The sequence below is a fragment of the Tamandua tetradactyla genome, chromosome 11, assembly GCF_023851605.1.
Source record: "Tamandua tetradactyla isolate mTamTet1 chromosome 11, mTamTet1.pri, whole genome shotgun sequence".
Lineage (NCBI taxonomy): Eukaryota > Metazoa > Chordata > Mammalia > Pilosa > Myrmecophagidae > Tamandua > Tamandua tetradactyla.
In genome coordinates this window covers 64,925,384-64,946,732 of record NC_135337.1, presented here as the reverse complement: position 1 = coordinate 64,946,732, position 21,349 = coordinate 64,925,384, and the positions used below count along the sequence as shown (strand labels likewise).

General features: G+C 40.0%; 1 protein-coding gene across 4 annotated transcripts in view; it reads left to right on the top strand.

Annotated features, from left to right (window-relative positions):
• The window catches only part of PRKN (parkin RBR E3 ubiquitin protein ligase), a 1,515,422-nt gene extending 1,498,861 nt beyond the window's left edge, over positions 1–16,561 (top strand). For all 4 annotated transcript variants that reach the window (XM_077120792.1, XM_077120791.1, XM_077120789.1 and 1 more), the window contains 2 exons: positions 1,465–1,582; positions 10,782–16,561. In XM_077120792.1, the coding sequence (XP_076976907.1) occupies positions 1,465–1,582; positions 10,782–10,894 (231 nt within the window). In that variant the 3' untranslated portion in view covers positions 10,895–16,561. The remainder of the gene's footprint in view (positions 1–1,464; positions 1,583–10,781) is intronic.
• The last annotated feature ends 4,788 nt before the right edge of the window (positions 16,562–21,349 follow it).

The following is a 21,349-nucleotide window of genomic DNA, read 5'->3' as shown; positions in this document are numbered from 1 at the left end:
CAAAAACAGAAAAAAGAGCACTAATAAATACATAAAGTGTTATCATCCTTATTAAAGGAATATTAGAGTATTAGTGCATTTCATGTTACTTGCTTTCTTCATTAATTCATATCGTAAGCTATTTTCAATAGTTGCTTATACCAAAAAAAATAATAATTCTGGGAATATTTTTAAATAATTATACAAGTAAATGAAATCGCTTGCCTGATCTCATTAGTTTTAAAGCTCTATCATTAGTTTCAAAATTCACAGAACATATTTTTTTGAAATACCACAGACACAAAGATGGAAGGGTTCTAAATCATTCCATTTGGATTAACATTTTGAAAAATATTTCTAGACCACAAGGTTCTTATTCTAAATCCAAAAGCATCTGGATCTTTTTCTACACGTCACCCAATATTTGAAGGAAGCTCAATGGATTGCAGTGTATGAATGTGTAGACTGCTATGAATGAATGTTTCCAGTGGCTCATTTAAAAGTCCTTCTCTTCTTTGTGGTAAGAGGGACAATCCAATCCTCAGCAACAAAAACATATTAACAAACATATTGGAGAGCTTGCCACGTTATATGCCACACTAAATAATTAATATTAAATTATATTATCACATAACAATATATGACAGATGCTGGTTCCCAGAGTTTTAAAGAAATTATTTTTATCATTATTAATTATTAATAATAATTTACTATCATTATTGAGGGTTGCTATTGTTCCTCAGTACTCACCAATGAACTAGGCAGTTTTTATTTCCATTTTAGAGATGAGGGCTTTCAGAGAAGAAACATTTCCAAGGACACTAGCTGGTTGGAGCTGGATCTGAGCCCAGGCAGTAGGCTCCAGAACCCACACTTTTAGCCACAGAATATTCCCACTATCCACTGCCTTTTTAGCTATCACATCAGCTTCATTTCCTTCTTCGCTCTAGCCCCTTCTTTAACAATATTGAGAATCCCTATTTTCCAGGTGCCAGAAAAGGGAATAACTGATATAGAGGCATGGTTAGAGCAAACAGTTTGGGGGTCCCACGGGCTGCTGCTTACCACTTTTGGCAATTATTTAACCCCTCAAATCATCAGTGTAAAATAAAAACTAGAATACTCACTTCTTACCTGATGAAGCATCTACCAAGAGGTTTATATAAAGCATTTATCACCTTGCCTGCATACTGAGTGCCTGATAAATGTTCTTATTGCAGTTACTCCAAACCACAAAATAAAGAACCTCGCACTATAAAACTGAGTGATCTTTTCTTACCTTCCAGGCTATGTCACACGCCAAGAAGACTGTGCTATGTGTATGTCTAATAGCTGTCCACCACTTGTCAAATGACTTTATATTTGAGCTTCTTTTAAAGGTGTTCCTGTCTTCAAGAATTTCCTGTGCCATGTTCAATGGAATTTAAATTATAATCCCAACATGAAGATCTGAATGTAAACTCTTGTTTGTCTTTATTTACCCAGGGCTACAGAGTTGATGAAAAAGCAGCTGAACAAGCTCGATGGGAGAAAGCATCCAAAGAAACGATCAAGAAAACCACTAAACCCTGTCCTCATTGCCACGTTCCAGTCGAAAAAAACGGTGAGTCTGTGCTAAGCAAAAGTGGAGGATTTGATGAGTTTTTCTTGGACAGTGTTAGCTGCTCGGTTACGACAGTCAGGGGCTCTGGGTAGGATTTTTTAACTAAACAGTTAAGCACAGAGGCACAGGGGCCTTGAAGCCATCCAGCTAGGGTTCAAATATCAGTTCTACATCAAATGTCATAACCTCCAGAGCCTCAGCTTTCCATCTGTACAACAGAAGTGAAAAAAGAGCTACCTCATAGGACGTTTCTGAGAATCATATGACATGCTACACGGAAAACACTTAGCCTAGTACCTAGGGTGTAGTAAGCATTCAATAGGTATCAATTCTCCTTATTATCATTTCTTATTGCTAATATTACGCATTTTGTGTCTGATAAGTTGTCCATTATCTAAGCAAAAAAGAAAAAACTTAGGGAAGATTCCCAGTCTAATATTTCCCCAAGAGCCCTTCATACTACTCACATACCAAGAGACACTCTACAGGGAAAGGAGAGGCCGCCATGTCAAATAAATTTGAAAGTGGTTCTTACTCTGTGTACTGCCCTCCTTAGGTAATAACAACAGCAAAAATGACCACCTTTTACTGAGCACTTATTATATGCCATTCATTGTTCTAAGTACAACTTAGAATTCAACTCGGTTGGTCTTCACAGCAACCCCATAAAGAAGCCCCTCTTACCATCCCCATTCCCCATTCATAATGTTCCTTAGCAAATGCAAGCTTCTCAGCATTCCTTCATAAAGAACCAACCCTGTTTCATTTTGCTTAGCCAACTAGCTCCCAAATATATTTGGCCATGAAAGTCTTTTTTTTTTTTCATGTCACACCTGTCAATAACCCTTTGAACACTGGGACCTACTTTGAGCTTGTGTTTCCCTAGTTCCATTGTGGAAGGATGAGAGTCTCATATCATGATGGCATCTGGCTCCTTCATTAAAATATCCTTTACATGTTTCAAACAGGACTTTTTCTTTTGCCTTCTACCAAATGCTCTCTAAATTTTAAGAATTTGGAATGACATTCAGAAATAACTCTGAAGTAAACAGAATTAATTGTAGCCAATGTCTCCCAGGAGCTATGGATGTGCTTTGCCTTGCCTGGTTTGATGATTGTGTTTAGAAAAGATGGTATCCATCATAAGGAGGTCCCCAAAGGTTGCTGTCAACCCCAAGCAATGTCTCATGAGAAGGCCCCAACCACTCTGCCTTCCTATCCACTCATCCTTATAAATTCTGGGAGCACAGTGGCTACAGGGAGACCTGAGAGAGCTCTTGGGCCCACGAACTCCACCCCCCCACCTCCCCCACCACAAGAGGGAAGTAGCCATGTAATATTTTGAAGGGCATTGAGAGCAGAGATGAGCTTGATCTGTGATGACATACCCAGGCTTGCTGTGCATGCATCTGTCCTTTGATCGTAGCTGTAGCCATTTTAGCATGTATGAGAGTCACCTTTTGTGCAAGTTTGTTTAAACTGCTGATATCTGGGTCTCACTCAGGGTCCAGCATTGCCTTTTTAAACTTTTCCCTAAGGAATGCCAAGTGACTGCAGCTGAGTTGCAAAGGACCCTGCTTTGGAAAGCATCTTTTCATGGTATCCAGAGCTTCTTTTCATTCATTACTCCTCAACAAAAGCATGATAGCTCCAGATGCCTAAAGCCAGTGAGGAGAATGTTCTGGTACTCCTTGAGATTTAAACCAGTTCTTATTGACTACTACACCCCTTCCTGACACCATCTGACTAGGAGACTTCATGGGCACCAGACATTTTCTTTCCAAGCCAGATCATTTTCCCCTTCCTTTTATTGTTGTCCTATTGCCGTTGGTGTTGTTTTCAACTTCAGGAGGCTGCAAGGAGTTTGGCCACTTCTGCACTCCCTCTGTAGTGTATCTCCTGACTAGTTCCAGAGGTTTTCTGTGGTGTTTGCAGTGTGGTTTCAGAGACTGAAACAGATCCGGGGCTCCAGACTTCCTGAGTTCAGATCCTTATTCCAGTTATTGTCTGTGCCACTTCACCATGCCTCTTGACTGCTTTAATCTATTAAATTTTAGTCTCCCCAAGCCTCCCTTTCCCCCTTTGTGAAATGTGGGCTGCCTATGTACCTTCCACAGTGAGTTACTGTGAAGATTAAGTGAGAGAATGTAAGTGATGTGCCTCATAGGCAGAGTAAGCACTCAGTAAAATATTGTATTATTATTGTTCTTGGTACCCCAAAATACTTATAGAGCAAGTTCCATGGCTGTGTTAGCAGACCAAGAGTGTCTGTGTGGTTGGGAAGGGGATAAATGCAGAAACTATTAGGATCAAGGCACTGGATGTGGTTCAAAATAAGAGGCTCAATCCAGCCTTGGCTTGGGTTTTCCTTCCTCCCCACTGACCTTCTTCCTCCTCTGTGATCACGTCATCTGTTGGCCACCGTTTGGCAGCTGTTCCTAGCTCTGCACTGTTATTTGAAGTTAGACTCTAGTCTATATCTAAACATTTCTTCGGCTTGACATGATCACCGTGGCCCTTTTCTCTTACAGCAGCCGAGGGGTTACCTGTTGCCCTCTCTGCAGGTCCAGTTCAAAGCCAAGGCAACCACTGCCATCTCAGAGCCTTTTCTAAACTTGAAACCTTAAGCACATGCAGGATAGAGTCAGTAGCATGGTCACGGATAAAAAATAACACAGGGGTGGTACAACAGTGGCTCAGTGGCAGAATTCTCACCTGCCATGCCAGAGACCTGGGTTCATTTCCTGGTACCTGCCCATGCAAAAAAAAAAAAAAAAGGTGAAAAAGAAAAAAAAATAAAATGGAGCACCAGGTATAGCTCTTTTGTGTTCTCCTTACTGAGTCCGAACCACCCTGGGCTTAGGCTAAGAGCTGACTTGCTAGGAGGGAAACCCAGCCATCTCACAGTGGGCATCCAAGTCTCTGTTTCCTCAGATACATCCTTTAGAAAAGCCTCCACAAATCCAAATAAAAGAGGACTGATGGCAGCCCAGAGAAGCAGGGACAGGCTGAGCTCAGGCCAAGCCCCTGGCTCTGACCCAGCGCTCTCCGGGAAAAAAAGGATTTGCCCAGTGAGTCATTCTCATTCCCTTGCCTGCTGAAACACTCCTAGGACATGCAGTGGACTGGCACGGGGCTCTCTCTCCACACCTATAAATTACAAAAGACATCAATGTGATCAAAGGAAGGGGATTTTCTAACCTTGACCACTACCCCCAGACCAAGCAGTGTTGCCTTACTTGAAGTCTAGGCAACTATAAGTGAAGGAACAGGAAAGCGTCCTCCTCAGGGGAGAAGGTGTGAGTGGTAACAGACAGTGGCCATGCTCCATGTCCCAGGCATTTGAAGGATGCAGATGACGCAGGAAGATTCCATTTTGCTGTTCTCACAGGTTTTGGGTGTTTCTGTTTCTTTTATTCTGTTCTTAACAGTAATCTTCAAACTTGATGAGGAACATAGATTGGTACAACTTTTCTGGAAACCACCTTGGCAATATATATAAAAAGACGTTTACATGTTTATATCCTTTGACTCAAAAATTCTAATTCTGGAATTCTATTCCAAAGATGTAAATCTGAAATACCCACCCAACATACACACACACACACACACATACACATACAAACATTTAAAGCAAAAACATGCTAGGGTGTATGGGTACTTCAGTGATTAGAATGCCTGCCTTCCATGCCAGAGACCCGGGTTCAATTCCCAAACCATGCACCCAAAAAAAAAAAAAAAAAAAAAAAAAACTAAAGCAAAAACATGCTTATCACAGTATTAGTTATATTACAGAAAACATGAAATCACCTGTTCAATGTTCTCAATGGCCTCAATTATGATAAAGATTGTTTATATTTTGATCAACCCATGTGATAAAATATTACACATCTGCATATTGCACTATTGCTGGGGTTTAAGAGCGAAGACGCTGGACTCACACGCGGCCTGAGTTCCAACCTGGGCCATGCCACTTACCAGGTGACCTTCTCAGCATCAGTTTCCCCTTTTAGGAAATGGGTGTGTATTACCACCTACCTCACAGCACTGGTGTGAGACGTAAGTCAGATAACGTATTCAAAGCACTTAGCACAGTGCGTGGCAGAGAGCAAGCACTCGGTAAGGGTTTTTCATGTTCGCAGAGAAGTTATAAGAACATGAGATAGTGCTTACAAAACATCTTATGTTTGTATGTGCATGACAAAAAAAAAAAAGTAGAAACAATGAGAGGAAAATAGACTAGGCATGATAGGATCAAGGCCATTTTATTTTCTCTTAATGCTTTTGTAAATCAACATGTATGGCATATAACCAGAAAAGAAGAATCAATAAAATAAGGCACATCCCTGTCATAGATTCTCTGGTGACAGCAAAGAAGAGGGCAAGCTCCATGTTTCTCACTCACGGCATCGAAGGAAAGGTGGAAAAACTTATCCAGAGGATCTCTGGGAGTCTGCATTTGAGTGGGCCAACTTGTTTGGCCAGGCTTGGGGTTTGGAGGTTTCAAAAATAAAATGCTGCTCAGTGGGCCTGGAGGTGTTGCTTTCTACCTCTCTACTAATTGATTTAGTTTGTTTCAGCATTTAAAGAGGGGCAGTTTATACAGAGACTTGGGCTGGGCTCTTAAGATACTTTACACCTGAGAAGCTTATAACATCCTATCCAGCCTTGTGCTTTAAATACTATCCATATACTGATGACTCCCAAATCTATAGCCTCACCCCTGAATTTCTGACTCAAATATCCAGCTGCTTCCTTAATGTCTCCAGCTGGTTGTTTAATAGGCATCTCAAATTTAGCAAGTTGAGAACAGAGCTTCAGTTCCTCCCAAGAAAACCTTTGCTTCCTGCTGTGTACCCATTTCAGAAAAAAGCAACGCCATGGGCCCAGACACGCAGGCCAAAAATCTAAGACTCATTCTTCACTCCTCCATCCAGTTGCCCCATCATTATTAGCCTCAAATCATGTTCCAAATCCACTGCACTTCCCTCTTTCTATTTCCATACCCCTCATCTTTCACCTCTTTCTATTTCCATATCCCACATCTCTACTAAGGACCCCTCCACCAGCCTCCAAAAGGACCTCCTTACACCAACCCTTGGTCCCTCCTTTATGCTGAAGCCAGAGTGGACTACTCAAAGAGTGAGCCAGCGCCCACGGCACTCACCCACATTCTTTCCCATGGCCTGCAGCCCCTCTTAGCGGTTCACCACACCAACCTCATCTGGTTCCTTCCCATCGAGAGATCTCAGTTCAGATGACATTTCCTCAACCACACCTTCCCTGCCACCCATCTAAAGTCACCCTACCTCCTGCCCCCATAGGGGGACACAATCCAGACTCTGATTCAGGACAGAAGGACTGCTGTACCACCTCTGGGAGCACTGCCAGCATACAGCCCGGCCCTCTTGGGGAATTGCCTTTGATGAAGAGAATTGCCTCCAGATTACCCCCCTTTCCCAATGCAGCCGATACCTAATGACTGTTGGTGAGTCGGTCAAAATGTCCAACCCTCTGGCCAAACTTGAAGTCTGAAGAACCACCCTAGCCTCAAAACTCTCCTGGGTCAGCTGAGTCCTTCTCAGAGACTGTGTCAAAGTTGAATTGCTCCCTTTGCCCAGTCCTGTCTAATTCCCTTTCCTTCCCCAAGTGTTGACTCCAAAAGCACTCTCTAAATAAAAATTCTGTATGCTAATCTCCATTTTCAAGTCTGTTTGCCCAGTTTGCCTCATTTGTTTAATAAGTTACCACCACATCACACTGTTTTATGGACTTCATAGCACTTACCACTCTCTAATTTATATGTTTGCATGTTCCCTATCACCTTGTTAGAATTTATAGACTCCATGAGGTCAGAAACTTTGTCTGTTGTCATTCTCCATTCTATCCCCTGAGCCCAGGATAGTACCTGGAAAATAAATATTTGTTGAATTAAGTAATTAGTAAACAATATAAACACATAAACAGATAAGTTTAATGAAATGTATTAGAGAAAGTAAATTATCAGAGCTCAGAGGCCTGAGGATTAACAGAAGTCTTTCTGGAATCAATGGTGCCTGAGCTGAGAATTGAAGGATAGCAGTTAGCCAGGCCATTGATGGGCAGACAGCATCCTAGGCAGATACGTGAGCAGTATGTGCAAAGGCTGGAGTTGGCAGCCCAAGCTGTTGGGTGTTTGGTTTTCCTAGATGAGGCATAGCAGGAGCTCGGGCTGAAACAGTAGGTAGGATGATAGATGCAGGGCCCAGAGGTCATACAAGGGGCTTGGAGTTGATTCTGTACAACACTGAGAGCCATTTCAGGGTTTTGATTAGGGAAATGACCTATCAGACCTATCTTTGAATCAGACCACGTGGCAGCTGCAGAAGATGGAGTCGAAGGAGCCAAATATAAACATGACTATAGACAAGCTTCTTAGCCTGTGTTCATTTCTTTGAAATAGCATTGTTTTGGTTTGTTAAACTGCTGGAATGCAATATACCAGAAATGGAGTGACTTTTAAAAGAGAATTTATTCAGTTGCAAGTTGAAGTTCTAAGGTTATAAAAATGTCCAAACTAATGTCCAGGGAAAGATACCTTGATTCAAGAAAGGCCAATGAGTCCAAAACGCCTCTGTTAGCCGGGAAGGCACATGGCTGGCATCTGCTGGGGTCTTTGGCTTCTCATTTCAAACATCTTCCCTGGGGGTGTTTTCTTTCTACATCTCCAAAGGTCTCTGGCTATGTGGGCCCTGAAGCTTTTTTCCAAAATGTTTCCCTCTTAAAGGGCTCCAGTAAGCAACCCTGTCTTGAATAGGTGGAGACACATCTCCATGGAAACCTTCTAACCAAAAGTTATCCACCTATAATTGGGTGGGTTACATCTCCATGGAAACAACTTAATCTAAAAAAACCCTAACCCCCCAAAAAAGAAATCCTACCCAACAATAGTGAATGAGAATTAAAGATCATTGCTTTTTGGGGGTACACAACAGTTTCAAACCAGCACAAGTATGATGTACTATAAATGCTCCCAAATAGAAGGCACTCATTTTTCCTCCTAATTTTTAATGTATAAATTGAAAAACCAAAACTTTAAGCTTATTAACTATAATCTAAACCATTTAAAACCATGAGCATGACTGAAGCAAAGGTATCCTTTATTAGAAAGAAAAGCTCATTTCCTTATCTAGTTCACACCTAGGTTCTTAGCTTATTTCATAATCAGCTGAATCCCAGAAAAGTAGCTCTTCCTTCAGTTAAATCAAAATGATGATGACAATTCTTTCTCTTTTAAACACAGGCTAAACCTTAGCCCTCCATCCTAAAACCCTCTTCTACATCTGGAGGTTTCTCTCTTCACTTCCACCTCCTCAAGCAGCTAAGATTCGGGCTCCTTTCTCTGATCAATAGGTGTCTCCTGGCAGTAAAATTTGCTCAGTTGTTCCAAGTTGTTCAGGAACTTCTAGTCCCTTGCTAAATCTAATAGATGAGCTCCTGGCAGAAGCTCTGATATTGAATGCCCAGGAGACCCGGGCTTGGCATTGCTGGAGTGTTGGTCAGCAGACAGAATTCACTACCCAGGGAAGCTGTATTTTCTTCATATAAATATCCCACAGATTAGCATGAAGTTGCCAGCAGCTTCCTGCCTGCATTCACCTTTAAGCTGGCAAAGCTTTTAGAATTAGGGTCCTCGGTGTGTCTCCACATTATAGTTTTCAGCAGATTGCCTTGTGTCTACTGAGTGCCAGGAAGGAAAGAAAATTAATGTGAATATCCTCCATCCTATGTCCTTTCTTCTTATTCTACTGTGCTGCAATGACCCTTGTTTAGTTTCTGTAATAAAAAAACTTACGTGTAACTCTAAGTATTCCATATCCATAAGATTTTGGTATAACTGAAAAAAAATTCTTAATCTTTCAGATAACATTTCTTGAATGTTTCATTGAGTTTGGATGTATCACTAAAGAATTTTCTATGATATTTTAGAGAAACATACAAGGGTCTTACAGTATCACACTTTTATTTACATTATTTATATTGTAAATGTACAATTATTAAATACTACTGAAAATCATACGTTCCTAAATGAAAAGTCTGAAGATACAAGTGTCATAAGTGAGCTTTTTCCTTTATTTTCCAAAGATCTGTAGTGGTTTTTTTATTCTCATTAAAAAAAAAAAAAAAAAAAAGAAGTAGACAAAACATGTGATTTTAAATGCATTTAAGTTATCCTAAAACAAATGCTTCTGGTTATATAGTCATGCATATTTTAAATTAGTCTCATGCCAGATTCTACCAATCAAAATTAAATAGTACCTGGTGGTGCGATGGTGGCTCAGTGGCAGAATTCCTACCTGCTATGCCAGAGACTCGGGTTCAATTCCCGGTGCTGCCCATGCAAAAGAAAATATAAATTAAATAGCACCAAAGAAATTACTGGGAAAATTTGGCAAGAAAACAATGAATTAGCAAGATAATTGGCAAAATGGAATGACTGAGCACACTCGCTTTTATGTAGTATGTAGTATTCAAGCAAAGAAACTACTCTAGCCTGATAAATCGACCATAGGCGGTTCTTGCCAGGAAACAGACAAATAACTTCCTCATCACTTCACAGATGACTTGGTTTCTGAGCTTCCAAAGCAAATAATGACTATATTTAACAAATGGGGAGAGGGGAGAAATTCCAAAATAAGGCCCAACCTAAGCCACTTTTCATCTCAGGTTGAAGAAGTCCTGTTCTGTGATAGAGGAACTATCTGCATCAAATGGATCTCAGGCTTCACCATTCATAAGTGCTTACCCTCGAGGTAATTCTAAGCAGAAATAATAGTATTATTGCACAAGAGACCTTTGAAGATTAAACAAGATAATCTGTGCATGGCACGACAAAAATGAATAATAAGAACAAATATTACTGTGTACCCAAAGCATTTATTTTATATTTCCCATTTCAGAAGAAGCAAATGCACTCAAGTAAATTGGTACTCGGTGCAAGTTGCACACTTCCATTTCATTCCTTCCTGAATAAATGTCATGACTTTAGAACTTCATCCTGTGCTTTCTGATTTTTCCTTAGTTCAGATTCTTTCTGCCCTTGTATTGCTTGTGCTTATTCACTTGGAAATTAACCTTTAGAATAGCGAATGACAGTCTTCACTTTGCTTGCTGTAAACCCAAAGCCTCTGCCCTTTGTGTCTCCCCTCTCGCCCTGCAGGAGGATGCATGCACATGAAGTGCCCGCAGCCCCAGTGCAAGTTCGAGTGGTGCTGGAACTGCAGTGTGGAGTGGAACCGTACCTGCATGGGCGCCCACTGGTTCGACCTGTAACTCCAGGCAGCTGAAACAATGGCCAGTTCAGCTAGCAGAACTAGTTTGAAAAATACCACTTGCCCAGCCATCATTCGCTACTTTTCCTTTTTGCAGATGCATGTGTGTACACACACACATTTCAAGTTCTTTCTAAAATCCTAAAAACAAAATTATAGAACCAATTCCTGGAATCCCTTTTATTGTTTCCATGAAAACAGTTGTGAGACCAGCAATTATGAGGCCAGCAAGAGGTATTTCCAGGCTTCAGTAATACCCAAATTCCTGAACACATATTAAGTGCCATTTGTGTGTTTTGTATGGATTGTCCTTCTTGAATAAATTCAATCCAGGCTGGATAAGTATATGGAGAGAGATACTTCTCAGGTTTAATTTCCTGCATTTTACCGCAGTAAATATTGTGAATAAGTCATTGGTGATGTGGGAAACAGTTTCCAGGGCCTATTGTCAGTGGTTCTCTGTGAAACTGACTGTAATGGATCCTAAAAAATAAATTCATAGCTTTAAGAGCAAAGCTCTTATTTAAATTTTGGGGAGCATCCATCACCAAAGAACCATAGGCAATAGTCAAAAATATTTGCTTGTCTCCAAGAAGTTTATCTTTATAAACTCCAATGATGAAATATCAACTCTGCACACAGATCAGCCTGTCAACAAAATGGGAGTTAATGAAAGTTCACTTAAATGCTTAATGTTTAAATTACAGGAAGGAAATCAAAACTTGATGAACTTTTCACGTCATTTAATTATCTGCAACTTCAGAAAGAAACTGTTTTTCTGAAAATATTGCAGAATGTGTAGTTTGACTTTCAGTGTTCATTTGCAGCTTGGGGAATGAGCTAACCCATCTGGCTGCCCTGTGAATTTCATGGATTCAATGTCTGTGAAGGAGACATTGGTAAAAGTCATTTCATAATATTCTCCATGTTAACCAATGTGCAGCTTGTTAAATCGGAATCTTTAAAGCCACAACATATCGAGGAATATAAAAATTAAAATATGCCTGCCTCTGTCTATTGGAAGGGTTCCCCCCAATTTGCCAGCCCCCAGGGGCTCTCTTATCCATCCCCTGGGTTCTTCCAAAAGAGGTCTTTTCTCTAAGACAGCAAACTCACAGTAGAATATTTCCTCACAATGTGGATTGGACTTGAGTGTTTTGATTACATTTTCAACTCTTTTTTTGAGGAGTTAGCAATGCACAAGAGGCAGGAATCCTCATTTTCTATGGCAGATGGAAAAACCCAGCCATCAACTTCCATTCTAGTCTAACTGTCTCTCTTCTCAGGAAGACCATTAAATAACTGACAGCATACTGAGTTTCACTACTACCTGAGGGCCTTTTGGTTTTAGAGATTCTGGAATTTAGGAAATCTGTAGCTGGGCCTCAGTGTTAAACATAGCACCAAAAGTCCTTGCTTGGGGGAGAAGAAGGGATGACCTCAGAAAATGCCCCATAGTCACAACCCAAGGACATCTGTCTCTCTTCTCCCCAATTGCCTCAATCGCTTGGTTTCTTCCAACCTTCAAGGGCCCTTCTTTCCACTTCAGTTTGGTTGGGGTATCATGTTCACCCCTTCAGTTTTACATCCTCCTTTAGCTTCTCTCTGTCAAAAAATCCAAGTGTCCCAGCATGATCCCCCCAAAGACTGCCAAACCCATACCAGGAAGCCAAAAGATCATACAGAAATAACATAAAGATCAATGTCTGTGTACGGTGAGAAAAAGAAAAGTCTCTAGGTCTGAACCCCTACACCCCAACCTAGGTACCTCAATTCATGCCTCCCCATGGCAAGGCCTGAATCCAATAAAGGCCAGACTTTCCATTACTGACAATCCAGTTAACAGCAGCCCCTAATATAGGTCTGATATGACACATCAGATGGCTCCCTGCTGTCATGGGAGCACACAGCATTTTTTAATCAGCCATAGCTTTCTAAAATGACATTTAGTGATTGCCTCCTTCCAAATCTGTCCATTTGCTGGGTTTGCAAAGCATGAACAAGTTTTGTTCCCGTGTTTCAGGCCACTATAGAAGTCCCTAGAGCTCTTTAACTTCCCAGTGGGGTTCTTTTCTTCTGTTAGTGCTGTTTTGTTTTTTCCCTCCAGTATAGAATAGCAATGCTTAAAATAAGTTAAAGAAAAAAAGAAACCATTATAAATGAACATGAATCACCAACAATATCATTTGAGCATAACCAGTGTAACAAAACAGAAAAAAAAGTATAGAAATAGTTTTTGCAAAGATGTCTTCATTTTTCTCTGAAAGGCATAAAGAAATATCTGACAGCTGTATGTAAGGTTTTGCTCAAATTGTCAATAAAAGCATCAAACCTTTTTTGAATCTATCTTTGACGATGGATTTTCAATACACGTTGAAGGTGTGGAAAGGAAGCATGGATGCGTCACTCTGGGAGTCTTGCTCACGGACCCAGAAGACTGTCTGGAGATGAAATGGCCATTTCTTTCTCTATTCAGGGCTCCAGATTAACCCTGGTTAGTTTTTCCTTTTAAAAACTAGGTTAGCTTCTAGGGTGCACAGGTTGGTTCGGTGGTAGAATGCTCACCTTCCATGAGGTTCAATTCCTAGACCATGCACCAAAAAAAAAAAAAGCGTAGTTTCTTAAGTGTTATCCAAATAGCACTTATCAAGTGAACCCTCATTCAAAAATCTAACAGTTACTTTCTTGTTTTACTAGCAAACTTTTCTAATCCATGTTTAAAAAGGAAGTGTTGGTTAGGGCCAGACCCTTTGTCAAGAATTTCCTCTGTTTCTAAAATTGTTTTGGAGACGTTTAGTGTCTTTGCATTGCTCATCGTGGGTGCCTTGATACTGCATTTTTCTTAAACTGCTTCAGTTTATTTTGTTATGTTTGAATGGTTGAGAATCTTCATTCAGGCAACTCATTCAGGCAACTATCTGCATACATTAAGAAAACATCATAAACTGTGGGCCCCTACATGCCAGATCCCAGAGTGAATGCTATGAGGAAATACAAAGGTTAAAAGGATGATGGTCCTGATGTTTATAGAGCAGGGAGGTCGCAGAGAAAGTGGGGGAGAGTGGGAATCTAGGTGCCTCATTGGAAGCCTGACTCTGCCATGTGTGTGAACAAGGGGGATTATCATAGCATCAACCTCATTGGGTTGTTGAGAAATGCTTCAGTTTGCTAAAGATGCCAGAATGCAATATACTAAAAATGGGTTGCCTTTTTTCAATAGGAATTCATTAGGTTATAAATTTACCATTCTACAGCCATGAAAATGTCTAAATTAAGGCATCAAGAGGAAGATACCTTCTCTCAGGAAAGGCTGCTTGCATCTGGGGTTCCTTTGTCACATTGGAAGGCACATGGTAATGCCTGCTGGTCCTCCTCTCTAACCTGTCTGTGGGCTTCTGTGGATCATTGCTTGCTTCTCCAGGGCCATTTCTGTCTCTGCACTCTCTCCAAAATGGCTCTGCCTTTTATCCTTTCATTAAGGACTCCAGGAAGAGAATTAAGACCCACCTTGAATTGGGTGGGTCACAGCCATAGAAACAACCTAAACAAAATATCCCACCCACAACAGGTCTACCCCAAAAAAAAGAATGGACTAAAAGCACGTAGTCTTTTCCAGGGTACATAACAGATTCAAACCAGCACAGGAAGATCAAACGAATTAATTCATGCAAGGGTCTTCGAACCATTCCTGTCACATAGGAAGCACTTGATAAATAGTCACTCCCATTAAGAAATGGGCAAGTCAGTGGAGACAACAGAACAAACTACTAAAAAATCCACGGCAAGGGTGCATGGGTGGTTCAGTGGTAGAATGCTCCCCTTCCATGTGGGAGACCCGGGTTCGATTCCCGGACCATGCACCTAAAAAAAAAAAAAAAACAAGGCAAATAAGAATGAATGACAAATGCCAGGAATGTACATTTGCATATAAACTTACAGTTTTACCAATTTCACAGGTAGAAGCAGGTGACTAATTGACATTAGATTTAAGTACATTGTATTATTTTCCAGACAGTCCCAGAAGTTTAACTATAAAGGCAAGTTGGTAAGCCATGCTTGACAGACTTGAAGGGACAAGAATTCAGCTGCACACGCACATGATGGCCACAGTACGAATGAGAGAGTTGACATTGTGAATGGAAATGAAAAAGACCAAGTATGAAATACAGATGTGAAAAGAAACAGCAGAAAATGGGTAAAAAACAAGTAACTTTGGCTTGGATATATGTCCTACCACCTTGTATCCTTATTACACCATTTCTGATGGCATGTAGAATAGTACTTTTTAGTGTTTTGAAGAAAACATCATTTCAAAATAATATTGAGTGGAGGAAAAGTAACATTTGGCTGTCCTCAGGTGACCCACTGTGAATAAACTGACCATAAATATTGAAGAATTGTTTACTGCAGTTTGAATAACCATGCCAAAAACAGTATTATCTGGGGAGATCTAGTTGAGGTCACAGATGATGGGTCAGTCCTTGGTGTGGCCACCATGTTCCCTGGCCTAATCCTTAGCTGCAGAGGCAGAGAGAATCAGTTTGTCACTGTTTCTGGAAGTAGCTGAACCCTAGAAGACTGATTCACATGGGTCCGCCTCATAAGAGAATTAGTTATAAAAGCCAAGATGTCAATTTACTATTTATATTTACAAGAGAGGCTGCTCATCACACATACTTTTCCATCTGCTGGGAATGCTTTCTTTATAACCCACACTTCTCCCCTTTGACAGGCCAACCTCTTCCCCAACTTAGATCTTCAGCCTAATCGATTCCTCCAGAAAGTCTTCTCTTACATTCCTGGTCTGCATTTGTGGCCCCTCTTATATGTTCTTAGAGCTGTACTACTTCCCAAATCAGAGCATTTAATATGCAGTACTTTAATCACTTAATTATACAGCTATCAAATTCACCAGTGTAGCCCCAATACCTAGCACCATACCTGGCACACACAGGCTCCATAACTAAGTGATTGCACTTTGAATTTTGTAGATTGCAAATTTACATGAAAAATAAAACTATCATGAAACGTTCACATGTTTTTGCTAGACTCAGAGCTAAGCGACTTAGCTGGATGATGTTATTGACTCTCTTCTGGGCAGATGCATCAGTTTCCTTGACAAAGATATGATTGTCACAAGCTGGAAAGCCAGTTCTCAGAGCAGGGTAATCATGAACTTGGAGAGTCCCTAAGACATGTGGTCAAAGAGCTCTACCCTTTTAAACTCCCTGTTAAAACTGCCCTGCCCTCCCCACTCCCAGGTCACCTCCACTTTAGACTGGATGTTCTTGGAAACTCCCAGATGTACATGCACAGGCAACTCTGACATGTTTCCTTTTCACAGACAGTTAATTTCATCCACAATTCTTGAATTCTTCCTAATTTCAAACTCAAAGAGTGACTATGATGGCATTTTTGATGCATACTATTTAGCATCAAATCTATACCCAGTATTTTTTTCCTATAAAATTTTCCTTTATGGTTGTTATTTTAGTATTTCAAAAGCACTATATGGTCATTACAGAAAGCAAGCCAAAAAGGGAGAAAAAATTCACCATCCAAAAATAATTATTTTGCAGATTACTTATTTCTACTTGAAAACATGATGAGTGATGATAGCACGACACTGAGTGTAATGAATATCACTCGATGGTATACTGAAAGTTGTTAAAGTGGAAAATTTTGTGGTTATATATATATGTATATATACATATATATAATTTATATTCTATATATATATATATATATATATATATAAAACCACACTAAAAATTTTTTTATAAAAAACACATGCTCATAATCTTCCCATGTTAATAGATTTCTAAAATAACAACTATTCAGGTCTTCATCTTGGTCTACTATGAGGTTATGCTATGTTTTAATTAATCAACATTTTTGTTTAATTCCAGATCTAATTCAGAATTTCAATGTAATTATTAGACAGTGTGGATATGAAAACTATTTTGCACCATGAAACAATGTCCAGAATATAATGTTAAGTAAAAAATGTTTACAAAAATTGCATGTACGCTATGATAACAATTATGTAAAAAATAATAAATTCTAAGAAACAGTAATATTCAGTTTGCTATGGTCATAAAATTATATGTGGATTTTTGTTCATTTCTACTTTCCACTTTTTTTGCCAGTGGGTTAATATCACTTTATAATGAAAAAATATATATTTTTAAATGTCCCATGGCAGTTTAGACTATTCAATTTGCATGTAATCAAGTAGCAAAGATTTTCCAGTCAATAATTTCTTTCTTTACCTGTACTTACTAAGATAATAAATAAAATACAGTAAAGACATTTTACTGCTATTTTCAGAGGAATTTTGCCATATGAATTTGAAAAAGGTAGGGTGGGAGAAAACAAGTTGGATTAAATCTCTGGGAAGATGCAATTCTGTTTTCAGCCTGAGCACAAATGTGACATTTCTGAGTTTTTTGCAAGTTCCCATACAGTTTGAAGTAGGAGAGTAGTCTTAGTTTGCCAGCAATGCTATGACAAATACCACAAAATGGAGTGGCTTAAACAACAAACGTTTAGTGCTTCATGGTTTCAAGGCAGGTGAGAAGTCCAAAAGCAAGGTATCAAGGAGGCCAAGCCTTCTCCTAGGGTGGGTGGCAGGGTTCGGAGCCCTCTGTCACATGGTGCTCTCTCTCCTCTCTGGCTTCTCCTGACTTCTGACTGTGTCCAAATTTCCTCTTTATAAACCTCTACTCATGCAGATTAAGACCTACCCTGATACAGTTTGGCCACACCATAACTAACAATAACCTCTTCAAAAGATTCTATTTACAGATGGGAATGCAGATTAAAACTTGAACATGTCTTTTGTAGGGGAAATTGATTCCATACCAAACAAAGACCAACCTTTTTGGTTTGCCCAGGACAGTGCGGGTACCCAGAACGTGGGGCTTTCAGTTTAAAAACCAGACAGTCTTGAGCAAGCTGTTTCAGTTTACTAAAGCTGCTGGAATGCAATATACCAGATTGACATTTGACAAGGGGGACTGGCTTTTACCAGTGGGATTTATTAGCTTACAAGATGCAATTCTAATGTTATGAGAATGTCTAAATTAAGGCATCAGTAAGAGGTACCTTCTCTGAGGGAAGGCTGCTGGCTTCCGGGACACCTCTGTCACATGGGAAGGGACATGGCCAGCATCCGCTGGTTCTTTGCCCATGGATTCATTGCTTTCAGCTTCTGGTTCTAGTGGCCTCCTCTCTGAGTTTCTTTGGGTCTTCTTTTTTTTTTAAATATTATTATTGAGAAATATCCACACACATACAGTCCAACCATATAATGTAATCAGTGGCTCACAATATCATCACATAGTTGGGTATTCTTCACCGTAATCATTTTTAGAATGTTTGTATCACTCCAGGAAAGGAAATAAAATTAAAAATTAAAAAAAGAACTCATACATCCCTCTACCCGTTACCCCTCCCTCTCATTGACCCATGGTATTTCATTCTATCCAATTTTTTCCCTTCATCTCCCCTATTATTTATTTACTTTTTATCCCTTTTTTTGTCATCTGTCCATACCCTGGATAAAAGAAGCATCAGACACAAGATTTTCACAATCACATGATCACATTGTAAAAGTTATATAGTTATACAATCCTCTCCAAGAATCAAGGCTACTGGAACACAGTTCAACAGTTTCAGGTACTTCCCTTTAGCCACTCCAATACACCATAAACTAAAACAGGGTATCTATATAATGTATAAGAATAACTTTGAGGATAACCTCCCAACTCAGTTTGAAATCTCTCAGTCACTGAGACTTTATTTTGCCTCATTTCTTTCTTCCCCTTTTGGGTAAGAAGGTTTTCTCAATCCCCTGATGCTGGGTCCCAGCTCATCCCCAGAGTCAGATCCCACATTGCCAGGGAGCTTTAAACTCCTGGGAGTCATGTCCCGTGTAGGGAGGAGGGCAGTGACATCACCTGCCAATTTGGCTTAGAGAGACCACATCTGAGCAACAAAAGAAGCTCTCCGGGGGTTACTCTTAGGCCTAATTATTAGTAGGTTTAACCTCTGCAGGAATAAGCTTCATAGGGACAAACCCCAAGATTGAGGGCTCAGCCTATTAAATTGGTTGTCCCCACAACTTGCAAGAATATCAGTAATTCCCTAGATGGAGAAATTTAATAGATCCTCCTTTCTTCCCAGTCCCTCCAGGGGATTTTGCAAATGCTTTTTTATTCTCTGCCCAAATTATCCTGGGATATATCAGGGCATCACATTAACCTGTACAAACCAACAAGATTTTACGCCCTATTCAAGATTCCATGTAGTTATGGTGTTCAAGTAAACTGACCATACAAGTTAAATTAGATAATGTGCTAATATAAATTTTGCACCAAATAAACATCTCTCCCTTTGATCTCACACAGAGGTTGAAGTTTGAAAATGTGGGCCATATCATCCATTACCCAATGTTCTAATTTACCTTAGTCCTGTCCAGATCAGCTTCATTCTTATCTCTAGATGTAGTCTGATCATTTTTTCAGCTTTTTAAACATATGCTGAATGGGGTAATGCTGACTTTCATGGCTTCAGTGCTCTAACTCTTGAGTCTTAGGTGTCACATAAATACCAGAAGTTTCTGGGAACAACCAGGTTATGTACAAACTGCTCATATCTCAGAATTTAGAAATAACAGTTACAATTCCTGAATATTCATGACTGCTGTAAGAGCTTGCAATTTAGGACCCTTTACGATAGATCCCCAACTTAATAACCCATGCTCTCGACTTTCATTCTCCACGTTTGTATATTCTAGTTAGTCCATATGACTGAGGCATGATAATATTTGTCTTTTTGTCTCTGCCATTTCATTCAACATACTGTCCTTAAGGTTTAGTCACCTAGTTGCATGCCTCACAACTTCATTCTTTCTTGCAGCCACTCAGTAGTCCCTTTTATTAAATACCACAGTTCCCCCTTTCCATTCCTCAGTTCTTGTACCCTTAAGCCACCTCCATCCACTGCAAATCACAAACATAGCCACCATAAACACCAGTGTGCAAATGTCCATTTGTGTCGCCACACTCAGTTCCTCCAGGTATATACTGAGCAACAGGGCTGCAGGAACATATAGCAACCCCACCCCTAGCCTCCTGTGGAACCACCACACTGCTCTCCAGAGGGGCTGCACCTCTCAGCTTCCCTACAAACAATGATTAGGTACATCTCTTTCTCCACATTTTCTCTAGCACTTGTTTTTCTCTGTTGCTTTTTAACCAATTTTATTTTCACATCATACAATCCAACCTAAGTAAATACACATGCCTTCACCACCATAATCTATATGACTACATTACCTTTTTCTTCTACATAGATTACTTACCCCGCCCCCATGCCCCTCACTTGTTGACATTTAGTTTTGGTATAATACCTTTGTTATATTCAGTGGTAACATATTACAGTGTTACTGTTGATTATAAACCCTAGCTTGCATTGATTGAACCTTTTCCTGCACACCATCCATTTTCAAAGCCTTGCAGTTGTTGACATTCGTTTGTTCTTTCCCATACAAAAATATTTTTATATCTGTACAATTAATCCCCATCATTATCCACTCTAGGCATTTCCAAATTACATTGTCTTGGTCTTTATCATCTATCTTTCCTTCTGGTTTCATATGTGCCTCCCAGCCCTTCTCCCATCCATTTCAGAATTTTTACAATCAGTCCTGTTGCACAGTCTGCATTCCTTCATCACCAAATATGTGTATCTTTTCTTAGCTTCTTTGGGGCTTCTCTCTCTCTCTCTATGCCCTCTTGGCTTTTTTGTCCTTTATCCTCTCATAAACGGCTCCAATGAAAGGATTAAGACCCACCTTAAATGGGCTGGGTCACATCTCAATTGAAATAGCTTAACCGAAAAGTCTGACTCACAATAGATCTGAACACATAGAAATGGATTAAAAGAACACAGCTTTTTCTGGGGAATGTAACAGCTTCAAACCAACACACTCCACCCTCTGAACCCCAAAAGACATGTTCTTTCCTTATGCAGAGTAATTCATTCCATCACCATATCACAAAAGCCTTAAATCATTTCAGTAACAACATTAAGTACAAGGTCTCATCAAAATCAGTTACAGGTATGGTCTCCCCTAAGGCAAAATTCTCCTCTGGCTGTGGAGCTGTGAAAATTAGGACAAGTTATCTGCTTCCGATATACAAAGGAGGGGCAGTCATAGGAATAACGTTCCCATTTCCATAGGGAGAAACTGGAAGGAAAACAGAGGTCTTTTGACACAAACAGTTCTGAAAACCTGCAGGGCAAACTTCATTAGATTCCAAGGTCTGAAAGTCATCTATAGAATGACATTTTATCATCAGGACTTGAGAGGATGGCAGCCCACCCTGTCCAAGGGATTATATAGTGGTCTTGCTCTCTCCAAACAGGAGGGCTTTAACATTTCCAAGCA